Raw genomic sequence first — 19,257 nt, 5'->3', positions numbered from 1 at the left:
ACTATCTGGGTCGGATACTCTGTGATACAACCCAGTAAAGGAGTAGTGGGGTCTGAGATACTACAGACTCGAGATCCAGAACACCTTAGGTGAAGTCATAGTGACCCAAGGGAAGAACCCAGAGAAGGCACAAACATCCGAAATCATGGGAAAGAGGAATAATACTGGAGCTATGAATGCCCACAACCCCACAACATCAGAACCCGATAAAACAGAAAATCAGAGATTTCTAGAAGATCAAATCAGGAAAATAACTGTAGAAATAATAGAGGTGCTTCGAAAAGAACTCAGAGAGAGCCAAAAAGAGATAAAGGATGCAATTAATGAAGTAAAGGCCTCAATTCAAAGTACAAACAACCGTTTAGACCACATGGAGAACAGAATCTCGCTCTTAGAAGATGATCATTCCAAAAATGAACGCATAGTTTCTAATCTAGGAAAAAATATCCGACAGCAGGAATCTAATATTAAAGAAATATGGGCCCATTTTAAGAGAGCTAACCTAAGAATAATTGGAATAGAGGAGGGAAAAGAAAGTGAAACCAAAGGGATCAACAATCTCTTCAAGGAAGTAATAGCAGAAAATTTTCCAAACATAGAGCAAGAGGTTGATACACAGGTCCAGGAAACTTATAGAACTCCCTTTAGACAGGATGGAAGAAGAGGATCCTCACGCCACATAATTGTCAAAATGACCAATGTGGAAGCCAAGCAGAGAATCTTAAAGGCAACAAAAACAAAGGGCCAAGTGACATTCAGAGGCAAGCCAATTAGAATCACTCCAGACTTCCCAAACCAAGTCATGAGAGCCAGAAGGGCTTGGAGTAACATATTCCAAACTCTGAAAGAAAACAACTTCCAGCCAAAAATTTCCTACCCAGCAAAACTTTCTATCAAATTAGATGGAGAAATAAGAAGCTTCCATGACAAACAGAAACTGAAGAAATTTTTGTCTTCAAAACCAGCACTAGAGAAAATACTCAAAGAGATTAACTACAAAGAAGAAATAGGTAACACACACCAGAACCAGAGAAACAAGAGTTTCCATCCAACAGTCAACTAAGATTGGTTATCTGTGGAGATTCATTATTTATGTTAGTCTTTTACCTATCTCTAAATGGTATTGTTTGCCTTTATTGTTGTTAATTTTTAGGATTCCTAGTTGGAATATTAATATACCTTCAGATATAGCAATTGGAAATATTTTATCCCATTCTATTAGTAATTGTTAACTCTGTTTACATTGTCTTTGGATATACAATATTTTTTTTATTTTTTAGGGAGTTTGTATACTCCTCTGTTGCCTGTGCTATTGAAATAATATCCAAGAAATCACTGCCAATTTCAGTGTTGTGAGGTTTTATGATCCAGATTTTCTCCTAAAAGTTTATAGTCTTAATATTTATATTTAGGTCTTTTATCTATTTTGAGTTAATATTTGTATATGGGATTAGGTAAGGGTCCAACTTTATTCTTTTCCATGTAATTATTATGTTTCAACAATATTTAGTTAAAATATTATTATTTCTACCACCAAATGTTCGTGGAAACCTTGTCAAAATAACTTGACAATATAGGAAAGAATTTAGCTCTAGGCTTGTATTTAACTCCAATGGTTTATATATCTGCCTTTAGAATAGTACTATACTGTTTCAATTATTGTAGCTTTATATGGTTTGAAATCAGAAAATATATATCTTCTAGCTTTGTTCTATTTCAAGATCGTTTTGGGTATCTAGAGTCCATATTCCATATTAGGATAGAGTTTTTTTCTGAAAAATAAATATATATGATAGTTTCACCTAAAAAAATAGAAAAAAAATATTCTCTGGTAAGAAAGAAAGCAAAAAGAAATATTGAAATGTTATCTTTAAGTCATCAAAAGCTTGGTGTCAGACAAATGAAACTGTTATGTGAGATTATCATTTTTAATTTTGGATAAATTGATATAATACTAGATGTCAACCACTAAGCCAAGCATGGGAGGGAGGGATGGGGAGAGAATGGGGTGGGGATCGGGTGGGGGCTGACTGGGCGATGTGTGCATGTATGTCTACAAAAGTTTGTATCCCATTATGATGTATGAATACAGTGCACCAATAAAAAAAAGAATACAAACAATAATAACTTCTGGGGACAAAGGGGGGAAACAAACTCTTCTGCATTACATGTGAGTTTGTAACCACTATGGGCATCAGTATGAAGGTTCCTCCAAAGTCTAGGAAGAGAACCTCCATGTGACTCATTATATTTCCAAAATAATTTACTTTTTTACTATAGTAAAGCTTGCAAATTCACATTCATATCAGCACAAGTAACAACAGCCAATTTATGGAACTAAGCCAGGTATTATCCTTTAGCAGATGAATCTACAAGACAATATATATATATATATATATATATATATATATATATATATATATACACACATACATACACACACATGAAATTTTACTCCACCATAAATAAGAACAAAACTATGTCATTTGCAGAAAAAATGTGGGTAACTAGAGAATATCATCCTAAGTAAAATAAGTCAGTCTACAAAATTAAGGGTCATATGTTTTCTCTCCTATGCAGAAGCTGAGGAGAAAATAAGAAACAAAATGGACCTCAGACAAATAAAGGGAAAATGAGTAGGATAGTGGGAGGAGATTGGGGGGGGGAATAGAAAGAAGAAAAAGGAGACCTGATGAAGGAAACATTTCAAATAATGTTGTATCCATATATAAAGGTATCACTACCAATCTTAATAATACATATGGGGAAGAAGGTAGTAAGGTGAAATACAGAAAGAAACATACCAAATGTTCTGGTATGTTTGTATCACTTTGAACCTCAGTATGATGTATAATTATAATGCATCAATAAAAGTACAGTTTTTGAAAAAAAAATAGCTATTACAGCAACTTGGCATATCCCACCCAGTTTGGAGATAATGTTGCTAAAATTGCTCCTCCAGATGAATATAGCTGATGCACTGACACTTCATGCACTCAAAGTTAAATAATAAGGCTGGAAATTAACCCTTAGTTATTTTTACCCAGGAGGGAATTCAGTGCTATACCAACTAAGACTAGCTGGCTGGACAATCATAATTCCAAGAAGCCATTACAGGAGTGGGCAATTTTGGAAGGAGATACAGCTGCAAAGCTAATCTCTCATAAAATATTCCCAGCCATGGATACCACCAGATGGCAGGATAAATAATCATGACTTCTGGGAAGCATGTTGATTTATATCACCAACTAATAACAGGCAAGATTCAGCCCTGACATTGCCACAACCTGCATCCAGGTCCTCCCTTGTTAAAGAGCTCTACCAACAGTGGGGAAGCTTCTATTTGAAATTATCTCATTTTTTCTCCTTTTCTGAATTTACACTTAGAGAACATAAGTGATCTGAACAACTGTGTTATGCCTGTCTGAATAATCCTCAATGCAGGTAATTTCTGATTTATGCATTTAGAGCTGATTGCATAACCTTTGGCTGCATATTCTTCATCTTCTTTTTTTAATTGCCCAAAACTTCAGCCATTTCTGATCATTATACACTAATCAGAGGCCAAGAGGGAGGAAGAGATAGTGGCAGAGGGTTTGGTGATGACATAAAAAAGACCTACTCACTCAAACATTTTAATCGACTTTTAGCACCTGAGTGATCCCATTACTCATGAATACAGATAATCATGAGTGCTTTGGTCTGCCTGGTACCTTTAAGCCATCAGGCCCGGCACACAGCTGTAATCTCATAACACGGAGCACTGAACTTCTTGTCACTTATCCTGACCCCTGAACTCCATCTCCCACATACTCTTGCCTGGCACCTAATTTCATCATTCACTTCCTTCTCTAGTGATGTATATCATAGCTGAAGCAGAGACTCAGAAGCTCTTAAGTACTATTTAAAGGCTCATATTTCCAGTGTCATCAAATATACCCAGAAACACTTCATACTGTCCAGTGCAAGCTTCAGCATCTTATGCCTCTGTGCCCCAGGTTCATTTAAATAGTACTGAAAAGTACAAGTATCAATGTAAATATAGCATATGTATATTTGTAGATGTTGCCATGAATTTACAGTATAGTGGTTGACTTGGGAGCTTCCAGCACTGGAATAGTTCCTATTTCACGTGATACCTTAGACATGAACCCATTATTCTTCTATCACTTATTACAAACATCAGAAACTGCTTAGATTTTCTAGTATAAGGTACCTAGAAGAAGTAGTAGCACTTGTAAGATGTATTCCTGACTTGCAGCATCTTGAACTATGGTCTACTGTATCCTTCTCTCTCACCTACAGAGGAGCCAATGTGACGCAGTCTATTGTGAACTTATTATCTGAGATAATGCCCCTCTCTTCAAGAAGTAGTTGCCTTTGACTATGAGATAAGTCTTCCCTAGTTCTTGATTTGTTTTGTTTTTTTTTTTCCCCTCTTAAACCTATTATCTGCCAATTCTAAGAAAACTTATTGGGCTACATGACTATGATTATTTGTCACATTTCCTTTGTGTAGCCTTTATTTTCTTTTTTTAATTTTTTCAGACTTATTGTAAATCTAACTTTTATTGTAAATCATACCACATTCTTTGAGAAAGTAGAATACGAACAATTTTTTTAAATAACCTCAACTCATGAACAAAGTAATTTCACATTGCAAATACTATCCCATACAAAATGAATTAGTCAACCCTGGGTATAAAGGACAAAATAATGACCATAAAATTTAATTCAATATAGTTTGGATTATATTAATTATATGAACATTTGAATAGTGATCATGACTAAAGGTGATTAAATATAGATATATTGTATAATACTGAGAATTTTACAAAAACTTTATAGGGTGGCTTAATTAAGAATTACTAGAAATAACTTCCAAACCAAAATCCAAACTATAAAATGGCTCAGTAGATCTTATCAAATTATTGTGTAATTATCTTATCTATTATATATGCTTTTCATCCAACTTTTATTGATTTACATTAGTTGTCTGGCTATAATTAGACTTGAACTGTGTAGTTTCAATGAAGCTTTACATAAGAAAACTGATTATTCTTGGAAAAATATTCTCACAAAAGGAGCACGTAGAACCAAGCACTATTTATTGTACATAATTATCTTCTCTTTCAGCATAAAATGTTATTTTGGCTCATCTATAACTCAGGTCTGTATAGGACTTTCATTTGATTTACAGATGATCCAGCATCATAAGAAAATAATTTAGTGTGTCATGTGTCCCAAATCACGGAAATCAATAGCTTAAATATAGAGACATCTCAATTAGAGAGTGCAAAGAACAAGACATGATTCCTCCTTTCCTAGATCATTAAAATGGAAAATATTATAAGATTATTCTTTCAGTGTTGATATGGGGTATAATTTTATTTCCAACTGGAATACATAGAGTTCCCATCAGATGGGAGAAAAATTTGGAGAAAAGGTTGTATAGTAATGGCCTGTGAGGGATGGGGTACAGATTTGGTAAAGTATTAATTGGTGCATTTCTACAGCACCTACATATGATTGTGGGCTTAAACAGTTAAACAGGGAGTTAGATTATAATCCTGAATACACGGGTATCATCCAATTTTCCTGTGTTTTTCCTCCAAGAAACCCATAAACCAAAGCCATAAGCATTTGTTGTATTAGCTATACTGGGGTAAATAATCTGAAAGCCAAACTTTAGTCTCTTCCTGAAACACATAAAAAATGTAGCTATCATTATAAAAGCTTGCTAATGAGGAGTCCATATTGCCCATCAATGATCATACAGTCTTCCAAATCCCACCGATAAGTTAAAGACAAAACTCTTACAGTTTGCTGACAAATATTTTAGGCAATTTCCCAAATATGATGCTTCCCAGAATAAGCTCATGATGGAAAAGTAAAACAAATTATTATCTTAGTTTTATAAATGGGTGGAGGTGAGAAATGAAAACAGATTTTCCCTTATAGGGAGCCCATATCTGGTCCCAGGACTATAAATGCACAAGTTTATATAGTTTTCCTCCATGAAACTGAATAAATTTTAACATAATAGGTTGAACTGTCACCTGGCCCCATAGTAACTATAATCAGAGTTGAAAGATTTCAACTGTGTTGCAATTAAATGGAAAAAAAGTTACTTTTTCAGAATCCTTTCAAATTCTAGTTATAGAATTTTAAAAGTCATTAACCCACTTATAGCCTCTTTCTTCTACTACTCATAAATAAGTATTTACTAAATAATTAGATGCACATTATCCTACAATAGGATTGTGATGACCAGTGAAATCTTATTCTCCCGGCTGGCAGTATACAGGACATGCCTGTGAGATCTCAAAGCTAACACAAGCATACTGAAAGACCCTTTGGTAAGCTACCAGAAGAAAAAAAATATGGCCAGTTTTAATAAAGCTCAGACTATTTCAGGTACAAATGCAGTTTCAGAAAGTTGGTCCAGATGTAATTGGAAGCCTTTATCAGAATAGAAAGCCTAAACTGTTGGAAAATCAGCAACAAAAGCTTTAGAAATTGAAAGGCATGCAGGGAGGGACAGCCCTCAGGAAGCATGGTGCTCAGTAGAGAATGTTACCTGGAGAACTGCCTCTGCAGACCCCGCATCTGAGCTCTGTTGCGCTCTGATTCCAGGGTCACCTCCCGTAACCGCTTCTCACTTTGAAGACGCAAGTGTCTCTCCTCCTCCAATTCATGTATCAGCTTCTCATGCTGTGGAAGACACAAGGGGATGGCTTTCAATATGGTGCTTGAGAGGAAAAAAAAATAACTGGTACTATCTGTTGGTTCTTAAGTACTAACTTGAGCTTTATATGTATTAACTTCATCCTGGTAATAACCCCGTAACGTAGATTACACCATTAATCTCAAAGAACCAGGGATCAAGGACATCGAAGTAACATGTCCAATATTACAGAAACATGTCTGATTGCAAAAGGTAACAGATTTTGAGTCCTGGCTGACTTAACTCATATATTTGAATAACTTCTACTATACCAGGTGGCTTTATACAAAGAATGATGACTGCTATCAAAAGCATAGTAATTCAGAGAGTAATTTATATGAGCATTATTATCTACAAAATTATTTCAGCTCCTCAATGACTGACATATGCTTTAAAGGGAATATTGCTGTTTCTATAAAAGGACCATGAACTTCAAGTTAATTAGATTATAGAACTAATAAGAATAATGCTTAAAATTAGTTATAATTTTGTCCATTTAGGTTTTAAAACATAAAAAGTGGCAAAATCACCCAATGTATTATAATCCTAGAAAGCTACCTCATCTCACAAATGAGCATTAGAAATTGAAAGAGGGACTGAAAGACCCAAAATAGATGGTTCTGCATATAGCTTAGATTCTCCTGTTAATGCTGACTCTACTATGTCATCTTTATCTTGTGTTTTGTTCTTATTGCCTTTTGCATTGCACACCATGCTGGTATGCTTATTGGTGTTAATAAATGAAGCCCTTTTCATACAAGATATATAATTCTATGATAAAACCAAGGATGCAGTGCTTTATCATGAGGGACATAAGTCCCTAAGGGTAAAGAAGAGAAGCAGAGACCTGTATGCTAAAATGAATCAAACAGTATGACTCTATCACATGGATTACTCAGGGTTAAATATGATCTATTGAGTGGAGCACACCTACAGGAAGTGGTAACAAAGATGAATTTTTTGTAGCTCTAACTTCTGGGGAACACGTTATCCAAATGAGTGTGTGTGTGTGTGTGTGTGTGTGTGTGTGTGTGTATGCTCTACCATCTTGAACTCCATTAAGATGTATGACTACAGTGCACCAGTAAAATAATCAAAATAAAGTAAAAAATTAATCTGGAAATTAATCATGAGACTCTGAAAATACTCACACATTACCTCACCTCTGTACCCTTCACATTGCCTGTGCTTTTGCTTACAAAGCCCAGGCTCCCAGACTCAGCTCGCAGCCCCAGCCTTCAGAACTCTTCATCCTTCTCTCCCTTCCCTGAGCTCCAATTACTAGACACACTACATTTACCACCTCTGAGATTCTTATTGTTTATTATTGCTCTTACTAGTATTGCTATTTTTATTATGATCCTGTACAATTAGCATAATTCTTCAACTGGATAAAGATTTGTAGGAGATTCCAGTAGTTCTGATGCACAAATTTACTTTTTTTTAGTATATGATCTAATATACAATAGTCTAAACATTTTTACCTATTGGCTGTGGAGCTGTCCTTTTTCTATATCTTAATATATTTTTAAGTGTCATCATCCCCCTTAAGTTACTTTTATTGACATCAGAAAATAATCAAAATCAAATCTTTATTCTTTGGAATGGAATGGAAAGGGTGATTATGGGGGAAAAGTGCTAATTAAATTCACCTCTGTACAAATGTTTAGAATGGTGAATTTTATAAAATACATATATACATTCACAATTAAAACCTAACTCTTCACTTGGTTATTGTATACAGTCAACATTAATCTTTGTATTGACTCACTGGAGTAGAAGAAATATGCACAGGGAATCTTTATTACAGAATTTAGAAGATAGTATTTGATTCCAGAAATAGTAAAAAATGGCCAATGTTGACTAGTTCAAAAGCACATGTTAAGCAAGGCATGGTGCCACATGCTTGTAATCCCAATACTTGGGAGGCTGAGACAGAAGGATTATAGGTTCAAGGTAATCCTCAGCAACTTATTGAGACCTTTCACAACTTATACCATTTTCGAAATTAAAAAAATAAAAATAAAAATAGGGGTGTGGCAAAGCTCAGAGGCAGAATGTCTCTGGGTTCCATTCCCAGTACCAAAAAGTAAATCACCCGATACCTACAAAAAATATAAAGTTTTGCAGAATAAACAACATCTTTTCTTCAAAAGTAAATTATGTTGTACAGATTCACTAATTGCCATATGCAATGAGTCCCTAATATCTAATTAAGAACCTCTCCACATTAATAATCATTGTTTATGCCTTTTCAAATATGGAAAAGAAAAATTACACACACTCTCCTATAACACAATAATTTCTAGAGAATTCAGAGTATGGAAGCAAAAGTTATTTACTAAAATATATTCTCTTCAAATTGTGTATATTTCAATTAATCCATCATAGTTTTGCAATGATCTGCACCTATTTTTCCAGACACAGAGGTTTATTACCAAACTAGAAAGTAGGAAGTCATAGTATCAATAAAAAGTAGAAAGACATAGTATCAGTGTTTAACCTGGATTTAAAAAAAATCAATTATAGCCTATGGATAAAATGATTTGTTCCCAAAGTAATTTTGTTTTCTCCCATTGGTTTGCTGTGGAGTTTTACAGCAGGAAGAAGGAAAAGAAGTGAGGGAATTACAAAATATTTCCCCCTTCAATACTGTATCTATTCCTCAGAACAGCCAGTAATCTTAGTTATCACATTCATTTAAAGATCAAGAGAGGGATAAAGGGAAAGACATACTACAGTTTCAGTACCCTTTCATCTACTGACCAACACCTAAATTGGTTCTATAATTTGGCTAGTGTAAATTGTGCTGCTATAAACATGTATACGCATGCATCACTATGCTCTTCTGACTTCAACGTCTTTGAAAAGATATCAAGGGTCATATGGTAGTTCCAGTCCTAGTCTTCTGAGTAATCTCTACAATTATCTCCATAATAGTAGGACTAATTTGCAATCCACCAACAGTGTAAAAGGTGTAAAATATATAAGGGTTTTTATTTCCCCACATCCTCGCCAGCATTTATTATTGTTTAAAACCTAACCCTTTATTTGTTTATTATACACAATCACCATTTCTCCCTGTATTGACTTACTAGACTATAAGGATCATGCAAAGGGGACCTTTATTAAAGAATTTGGAAGATGTTGTTTTGATTCCAGAAATGGTGAAAAACAGCCAATATATTATTGGTGGTTGCCATTCTAAGAATGGAATTAGAGGGGACCTCAGAATATTTGATTCACATGTCCCAGAATGCTAATGATGTTGAAGTTTTATATATTTATAGAATTTTGTGTGTGGTATTGAGAATTAATATTTATAAATATAAATCATATATATGTTTTATATTACATTTTTGTGTGTGCAGTACTGAGGATTCAACCTAGGGGAATTCTACCTCTGAGCCTCACCCCCAGCCCTATTTTTTATTTTGAAACACAGTCTAAGTTGCTGAGGGTCTAAGTTGTTTAGGCTGGCTTCAAACTTATAATCCTCCAGTCTCATCCACCCAAGACCTATGACTATAGGCATATACCATGATGTCCTGCTTGTATTTCTCTTTTAGATAAGTGTCTATTAGGTCAAGAGCCCAGTTTTTGATTGAGTTATTTGGTTTTTTAATGCTAAGTAAAATTTTACTCAGTCATAAAAAACAAAATTATGTCATTTGTAGGAAAATGGGTGTAACTAGATAATATTATGCTAAGTGAGATTAGCCAATCTCAGAAAGCAAAAAGTGGATATTTTATCTCCTATGTGAAACCTGGAGAGAAATTGGGAAACAAAAAAGACTTTAGATAAAATTAGGAGAAATTCCAGCAAAATAATAGGAAAGGATTAAGAAAGAGAGGTGGGGAGAGAAAATATTTGGTGAAGATTATAGTTCAAGCTATCCTATGTATATATGCAAAATGATCAATTCTAATCTCAATAACATGAACAGGGAGGGGAATGGAACATGGTATGATCCAGGAAGAAATATACCAACTGCTCTGTGTATACAATGTTCCTACCACTATGAATCTCATTATGCTGTAATAATTACAGTGAACAATAAAAGTATTTTTCTAAAAAAAATGAAGTTTGCCATGTCCCACTGTTAGAAATGGCAGCTATGAGCTGGAATGATGGTGCATATTTGTAATTCTACTACATGGGAGGCTGAAACAGGAGGCTCTGGATTCATGGCCAGCCTCGGCTACTTAGTGAGGTCCTCTGCAAGTTAGTGAGACACTGTTTCAAAATAAAGAATAAAAAGTAGAGCTGGGGGTGTAGCTTAGAAGTAGAATGCCCATGACCCTGAGTTAAATCCTCAGTACCGAAAAAAAAAAAAAAAGATGACAACTATGAAACTACAACTTTTTTGACTCCCATTCACCCCTTTTTTCTTTACTTTTGCAGTCAGTTCTGCTGAAACACTTATATTCAGAGTGCAAATTTGTTCCAATGCAATTGATAAATCAGGGGACACTTGGAGCATGACACAAAAAATCACATTTGCTTATGTCTAACTTCATTTACGAGAAAAATTAGGTGACTACAGAGAGTTGTACCCAGCTGAACCAGGCTACAGAGAAATACACAAAGCACACATTTCAGATAGCCCATCATGTGTATTTGGAGCCACACTCATTCACATCTGTGTTACAAGTTTCCTTTCAAGTTCAGGCAGCCTTTTTCACTACCACTTCACAGTAACTCATTAGCTGCATCCCTATTGACACCCACACCCATAAGCCAAATGCAAGTCTTCTTCAAAGTATTGAAAATTATTGTAGTATGTATGTATTTCTTAGCTATGTAACACATGGAAAACTTAGCTACCATTTGTATTAGGTTCTTTTAAAAAAATTTTTAGGCTCCTTTTTTAAGGTGTCACTGACAAAGCTTTTAGTATTACATTCTGAGTCTCGTTCTCCCATGAGCCCTATGGCTTCTACTCCGTTGTTTTGCAGAAAGCAGTGATTTTTAGAAATATATATGTCAAGTTATAGCAGGACAGACTATACATCATGGTGTAGAAAAAAAATCAGAATCAAGAGTAGAATTCCAAAGCACTTTCCTTATCCAAGGACGAGCAAAAAGTTGAGTCCTAGACAAAAAAAATCAAATATAAAAACAAAAGACATCTTAAGTCCAAGTCTTCTATCTATAAATGAGCTTGTCTATACATCTTAGCATTGATAAAGAGCCTACACTGAGTCATATTTAATTAGGCTCCTCTCTCATTAAACTGAAAGGAAGGAGATTCCAGTTTACTTATGAAACTTTAACATTTTTAACTTAATTTTTGAACTCTTCTCGTAGATAATATTCTAAGAACTGCTTAAATTATTCAAGTGGCAAAGGTCATATCTATACGAATATTCCCAGAAAAGGGAAAGAGGTACATAAATTCCAACTGCTCCCTGACTAAATAGAAAACTATCTGAAGAAAGGAGCTATGTAAACACTAACTTGGATCCATTCATTCACCCAGGGCACCGATGTCCGCCGCGCAGCTGCGGTTTGCCCAACACTACATCAGTTCCAGAGGTTGTAATGAGCTAAATGAGCTGGTTGACTTCACTAGACTTAGAGACCAGTGGTGAGGACAGCTGCCAAACTATCTACCACACAAATAAACGTGTCAGGGTCAACTGCAGAGCGATTCAGGGTTTGCTGGAGAGGGCAGGAGGAGGAACGAGCTTTGTGTGGTGTGTTAGGGAAAGGTGTCTCTGAGGAAGTAACCCTGACACTTTGACCTTTGTGATGACAAGGTGTTATGCGAACAGAGAGGAGATCAGCAGGCCAGGCCCTTCATCACACATGGCAAGAGGGGAACCCAGTGCAGCTGGAGTCTGGTGAGCAAGGGGACAGGTGCAGCAGGTGATACAGTGGAAAGGAGGAGGCTAACCTGCAGGGCAATGACCATCCCATGAAGGGTTTGGGACTGTGTCCTGAATAAAATGGTAACTTGTTACCAGGACTTATTCACATGAGCAATACGAACCGATTAAGATTTTGCAAATTTCACTCTGACTATTACATGATAAACTGAAATAAAGGGCTAAGTCACAAAATGAGAAAATATTTATGTATTTATTAGTACTGGGTTACACCTGTAACCCTATTTTATTTTGAAACAGAGTTTCCCTAAATTGCCTAGGCTGACCTCAAACCCGTGATCCTCTTGTCTCAGTCTCCCACAACGTACTGAGTTTACAGCCATATGCCACCAAGCCAGACATGAAAACATTTAACTAGAGACTAGTGAATGCTATCTGCTTCCAGTTTGTACCATTTATTAAGAAAGTGGTTTTGGACAAACCATATAACTAAAAACTCCACTAATTTAAGGCCATTTACTTGCTGTATTGAAAATAGTTGATTTTAACAAGCCAATTTTGTAGCAACACTGTGAGGAATGACCAAAGCAATATGTGGTAAAGCACTGTAAACTCATGAAAGTCCAATATAAAATGAAACGTGGTAACTGAAAGAATACAGCTTATATTGTCTAATGTAGTTTATGTGCTTTTGATATATTTTGTAGGAATTTTAGCCTCTAATGAACACTGCATGTTAGACAAATATTATAATAATATTTCTTTTAAAAATTTCCAAATGTATTTTAAGCAGCTAATACATGAATACTGAAGGAAATGTACTTTAAATTTGGCTTTAATGTACAAATGGCACATTTAACCCTGTATTCAGCCTTTCCTAAAAGGCAATTTAACTTCATTATCTAGGATAATTTTAAACACATGGCTTGATGTATGGTGTGCCAACCCTTCAGAAGAAAATTAAAATATGCATACTTGATTTCCAACTACAGAAAGTCAATAATACCTCTATCCTTTGGTGATTATATTCTATTTGATGGTTCTCAGAACATCAATGGGTAATAATACTGGTAAGCTAAAGAAAACTCAACAAACTTAGGAATTTTTTCTTTGTTTAGTGTGGAAATTAGAGTAACATTAGACACTGCCATGAGTCAAGTGTTAACAGGGAGGCACCACTCCCTGCTGAACACACTGAAAATGCCCCTCAGAGAGGACTAGGAGGCACCTGTCTCCAGCTGTTTTGTGATGACATGATGTTTGGAAAATATGTGGCGTCACATACAGTGGCACACTATGTTCCTTCTTTTTATTTTTACCGGGGATTCTACCTCTGAGGTATACCCCCATCTCTTTCTTGTTTGCTTTAAAACAAGGTCATGCTAGGTGAATGAATATCTCCTTGAATTTTTGAGGCTGGCCTCAAAACTGTCATCCTCCTGTCTCAGTCTCCTAAGTACCGGGATGAAAGGTGTGGGCCACCACACTCGGCTCACATTGTTTCTTTTCAAAAAAAATTTCCAACAAATATTGAAGTTACAAAACTCTAATTATAATACTCTTTATGAATAATACTATATATAATTAAAACATAATGGGAGAAACATTAACACTCTTGGATAATAAGTGGGTCTTGAACTTAATGAGAAGTAGGATAGGGGCATTAAAGAGGACCAAAGGAAGTAAGTGGCATTTCTGGGTACTGATGGAAATGTATATGAACTCATTCAAAAGATGTGGGATCTGGCAAACAAGCTGTGTATTATGAAATGGGATTTAAAATTAAAGTAGGAAAGATGAGTACATTTGATTTGATGATACAAATACAAAGTGGGACATTAATACCAAATCATCAATTCAGAACTTTTGATCTGCTTAGACTTGCTTATTAATTAGTATCTACAAAGTCACAGGTATTTCCATATATACACCAGTCAGCATCTAAAGTATACTGAAATAGTCTAAAAGACCCAGGATTCTCTTATTTTTAATTCTTTTGCTACCAGAGAGTCAAAAATGACAACTGACTTTTCTTTAGAAGTTCATAAGCCAAACACATCAGTAGAAAATCTAAAGTTAAACTGATGTTTTCAAAAGAACTAGTTTTTAATTTAAAAACTCTGCATTAACCAGTTTCTACCAAACCAATGTAAAAATAATGTATCTAAATTAAGCTGTGGTTATTACATTTAATTGCAGCTTCATTTTTGCTTTTTACACAAATTTCAACATATTTTCCATAAAGCCCTCTGAATTCAATATCCCCATTAGTTATGAAAGATTCATTCATCCTAGAAGCAGAGAACCAGATAAGGAACTTAAGAATTGATTTTTTAAAGCCTGTACTGTTGGCTGTAACAGAAGAATCAGAATCAGATTTTGAGATGCTAGGACAGAAAGGGCCCAGTATATAGCCACAGTGCTGATAACATCGCCTGGGAAAGACAAAGCTTTTATTCTAACTAAAAAAAGATGCAGAGCTTGGTTTAGAAGAAAGCTGAGAGGAGAGAGAAAAGGGTAAAGGAGACAAAGAGGAAGACAAGGGGGTGGAGGAAGGGGGAGAACATTCCAAGGGTAAAGAAGACAGATGGGCATGTGGACGGAACTCCAAAACGTCCTTGCTGGTAGATGGGAGCACTACCAGAAAAGTGCCATAAATGAAGACTACATTTTTTTAGCCAAATATTAATTTGGAGCTTATTACTAAGCCAAGGGATACAGATGTGACTAGTATAAGAATAATAGATTCAAAGGTAGGCTGTAAATAAAAGCAAGTTAAATTTTGCCATGTCAAGAATGGTATGCATTGTAAAAGCACGGTAGGAAAAATTACAGATACTGGGATTCTATAAGCAGAAAATTAAATTATTTTTAGTATCATCAGTGATCTTTATTATTTATCAATTAGAGCTAGAAATGAAAAATAAAATTGTAATATTCCATCTATGATATGAAGTAATGCAGTTTGGGATTTGATGTCATCACACAGCTGAGGAAGTAGAAAAGTAATTTATATGTAGACTTACATTTCATGTTTTCCAACAACATAAATATCTTCCTTCCACCATCATAATCCTGCATGAAAAAGGTATGTAGACTAACAACCTAGGTTGTCATTCTGGTCCTCCCACTGGAGTGCCTTGCAACCTTGGGAAGACTGGACCAACTTCTACAATGTTTAGATTCCTCCCAATTCTCACATCCTACTCGCCATAACTACATCGAGAAAAGTCTGATCACTAGGTGGGTGTGGTGGCGCATGCTATAACCCCAGTACTAGGGAAGGTAAGACACCAGGATCTCAGGCTTGAGGACAGCCTCAGCAACTTAATGAGACCCTGTTTCAAAGTAAAAATTAAAGGAAGGCTGGAGGTGTAGCTTGAGGTAGAATTTCCCTCCAACGTTCATTCAGTCCAAAAAAGAGAGGAAGGAAGTCTGTCTATCTGTCTGATTACTAATACTATTAAGGATATAAAAAGATGAAATGTGAACTCCCTAAGATGGTGTGTGTATGCATTTGTTGTGTTGAGGGTTTAGACAAAGTGTAATTTTAATTTGATAGTGATAGTTATTGACATCACTGTTTTAGATAGGTATGCAAGGCTGTAGTTTGTTTTGTTTGTTTTGGTACTGGGGATTGAATCTAAGATTATACTTTCAAGCTACACTCCATCCCTTTATTTTTTTTATTTTGAGACAGGTCTTGCTAAGTTGCTGAAGCTGTCCTTGAACCTTCAATCTTCCTGTCTCTGCCTCCCAAGTACTGGATTTCAGGCATGTGCCACTGCACCCAGCTGAGGCTGTAGGTTTAACAGGCTAAAGGTATGAATTGTCTTGGCAAGTATAAAGTGAGCAAGACAATGTCAAAATGCTGATATTGCATTTTCCATAACTGGAAAGGGAGGAGATGAAGTAGACTCCAGAAGCATCAATTTAAATTTGGTTTCCAAATGATTAGAGATCTCTGTAGATTTTAAGGAAAAAGATGTAATCTAAATAACATCCGAGGAAGGTAATTCTCCCTTGGTGTGGGCTCCAGACATGAAAGATGTTGAAGGAGGACAAGAGGGGACTACGTCTTTTATTACTGCCATTCGTTAGGGATGGTTCCCTGAGGTAGAAAAGACTATTCCACAACATTTTCTGGCTCACTAGCTTTCTGACTTCAACAAGCTTCTCAGAAAACCATTCTTTCCCCAAGTCTTTGAATATCTGATGATCACAGGGGCTGACCAGGAAAGCAAGACATTGAGTAATAATGGTGGTGGTGAAATGGTAACAACATTCAGCTGCCTGATTCTGACATGTGCTTTCCCTTATGCTGGTCTTTTTCTTGAGTTTATTTGGTCAAAAGCTCAATTCTCTACTTGACTTAGAAAGCAGTTTAATTTACTTGACCAATGGGTCCTTTTATAAGAAGTCAATGACTCATTCTTCTCCCTTGGTCACAGATCTTTCTCTGTTGTCATGTTAATTGATTACAATTAACAGTAGCTATTAATTATTCTATCCTCTTGGGTATTCTCAGAGTCAATTTCATTAAATGCCTTCATACATGGTTGGACTCTTCTTACGGATTCTTTTCTTGCTCTGGAGACAGTATATTCAGTAGGAGGAAAGAGTGCCATTTCCATTTATTTTTAGCAATTTTGACTCTCGTTATCCACTCTGAAACCTCTCTGAGCTTTAGAGTGGCCCTGTATTTATTCATGACCCTGCCACCCCCATTCTGCCTCTTTTCTGTCTGTACCTCACAATGACTAACAAAGAATGAATGGATTCTCCCGCTAATCTAGTTCTGATCATTTCAAATGGGAAACACTGTATTTCTCTATTACTTATACAGAAGACTCTAAGATCTTATTTTATTTTTTCTTCCATACTATTGAATTTCAGGTATGTTTACTCTAAAGGGTAGCTAATGCTCTGCTTTCTTAACCCTTATGTCTTTGTTGTTGTTGCTGTTGTTATTGTGGGGACTCAATCCAGGGACACTCTACATTTGAGCTATACCCACAGACCTATTTTATCTCTTATTTTAAAACAGGGTTTCTCTAAGTTGCTGAGGTCCTCAGGAAGGTACTGAGGCTGACCTCAAGTCTGCAATCCTCCTGTCTCAGCCTCCCAAGTACTGGGATTACATATCTGTGCCACCATACCCAAATCAACCATGATGTCTCTTACTTCACTGCTCACTTAATGTTTGCCTTACTCTATTCAGTGGCACTCTTATGAATCAACTTAGCTTCTTATTTATTATTTTCTTTTTGTGTATGTGGTATTATAGATTGAACCCAGAGGCATTGTGCCTCCAAGCTACACCCTAGCCCAACTTTTTATTCCTTATTATTATTATTATTATTATTGGTGGTGGTACTGGGGTTCCTGGAAGCCCTTCTACCTCCAGGCTCCACTCCCAGACACCTATTTTGTATTTTTATTTGGAAACAGGGTCTCTTAAGCCAGCGCACACGCCTGGCTTCGAACCTGCGCAATCCTCCTGTCTCTGCCTCCCAAGCGCGGGGATTACAAGCGTGCACCACCACGCCCGGCTTATTCCTTATTTTTGAAACAGGGTCTCACTAAGTTGCAGAGGACCTCACTAATTAGCTGAGGCTGGGCACAAACCAGGATCCTCCTGTCTCAGCCATCCATATACTGGGATTACAAGCATGTGCCATCATGCCTGGCTTCAATTTGAAAGTTATAGGTATGAATTGGTTAAGGGCTAATTGGGTGACATGTGCATGTATGCCTCTGCTATCTTGTACTCCATTAAGATGTATGATCACAATACACCAATAACACTTTTTTAAGCTGGTTGTCCTATCCTTTGCTAAGCATTTCTATATATTTATTTTCCTCCACCTCCTCAAAACACATACTTTTCTTAAAACAGGTATCGGGCTTTGTGCTTAGTAAAAAACTCTAAAAGAATATTAGCAGATTGCTGAGCATCCCAGAAGCATGCAATAAATACACATTGAATTTCCCAGAAGCCTCTGATCTCCCATTCCTCTTTCTCTACTTGGCAGCTGGCTTTACATTTGCAAAGTCTCTCTCAATAAAACTTCTAGTCTTAATGCCAATGCTGAGGATAATGTGATAATACTCTATTATTTAGTTTAAAAGTTCTATAAACGGAGCAAATAATGTTATGTGCATATATGAATGTATAACTATGAATTTCACTCACATATAATTACAATCCACTAAAATAAAGTAAAATATTGAAGTTAAAAAGCTTCATAGAGCTGGACATGGTGGTGCACGCTGGTAATCCCAGCATTCGGGAGGCTGAGTCAGGAGGATCACGGTTCGCAGACAGCTTCAGCTACTTAGTGAGGCCCTCTGCAATTCAGTGAGACCTGATTTCAAAAAATAAAGAATAAAAAATAGGGCTGGAGTATACCTTGGAGGTAGAATGCCCCTGGGTTCCATTCTGAGTACTGCCAAAAAAGAAAAAACCTCCATAGATATGATTTTCCTTGTAATTTCCTTTCCCCACCACCACCTTCTCCCACAGACAAGTCCCAACTTCATATCCAAGTCCCTTAACTGACTAATCACTTTTGCTCATTAAGTCAAAAATTCTATTCCTTAGAAGAAGTGCAGTGCCTCTTTACAAAGCATTTGTAATTCTATTTCTTAGCAGTGTGCGTCTCTCTGTTCTTTTTTTTCTCCCTACTAGATTTTCT

The 19,257-nt window shown here is 36.0% G+C and overlaps 1 protein-coding gene across 1 annotated transcript in view; it reads right to left on the bottom strand.

The window, feature by feature from the left end:
- Positions 1-19,257, bottom strand: part of NCKAP5 (NCK associated protein 5) — a gene marked incomplete at both ends in the record, with an annotated part of 891,793 nt that overhangs the window by 478,091 nt on the left and 394,445 nt on the right. Inside the window, one exon of the mRNA XM_080689066.1 lies at positions 6,581-6,714. Coding sequence (XP_080545192.1) covers positions 6,581-6,714 — 134 coding nt within the window. The remainder of the gene's footprint in view (positions 1-6,580; positions 6,715-19,257) is intronic.

The sequence above is a fragment of the Muscardinus avellanarius genome, assembly GCF_963383645.1.
Source record: "Muscardinus avellanarius genome assembly, chromosome: 2".
In the NCBI taxonomy this organism is placed as follows: domain Eukaryota; kingdom Metazoa; phylum Chordata; class Mammalia; order Rodentia; family Gliridae; genus Muscardinus; species Muscardinus avellanarius.
The sequence above is the reverse complement of the archived record's forward strand: the minus strand, read 5'-3'. Positions and strand labels throughout refer to the sequence as shown.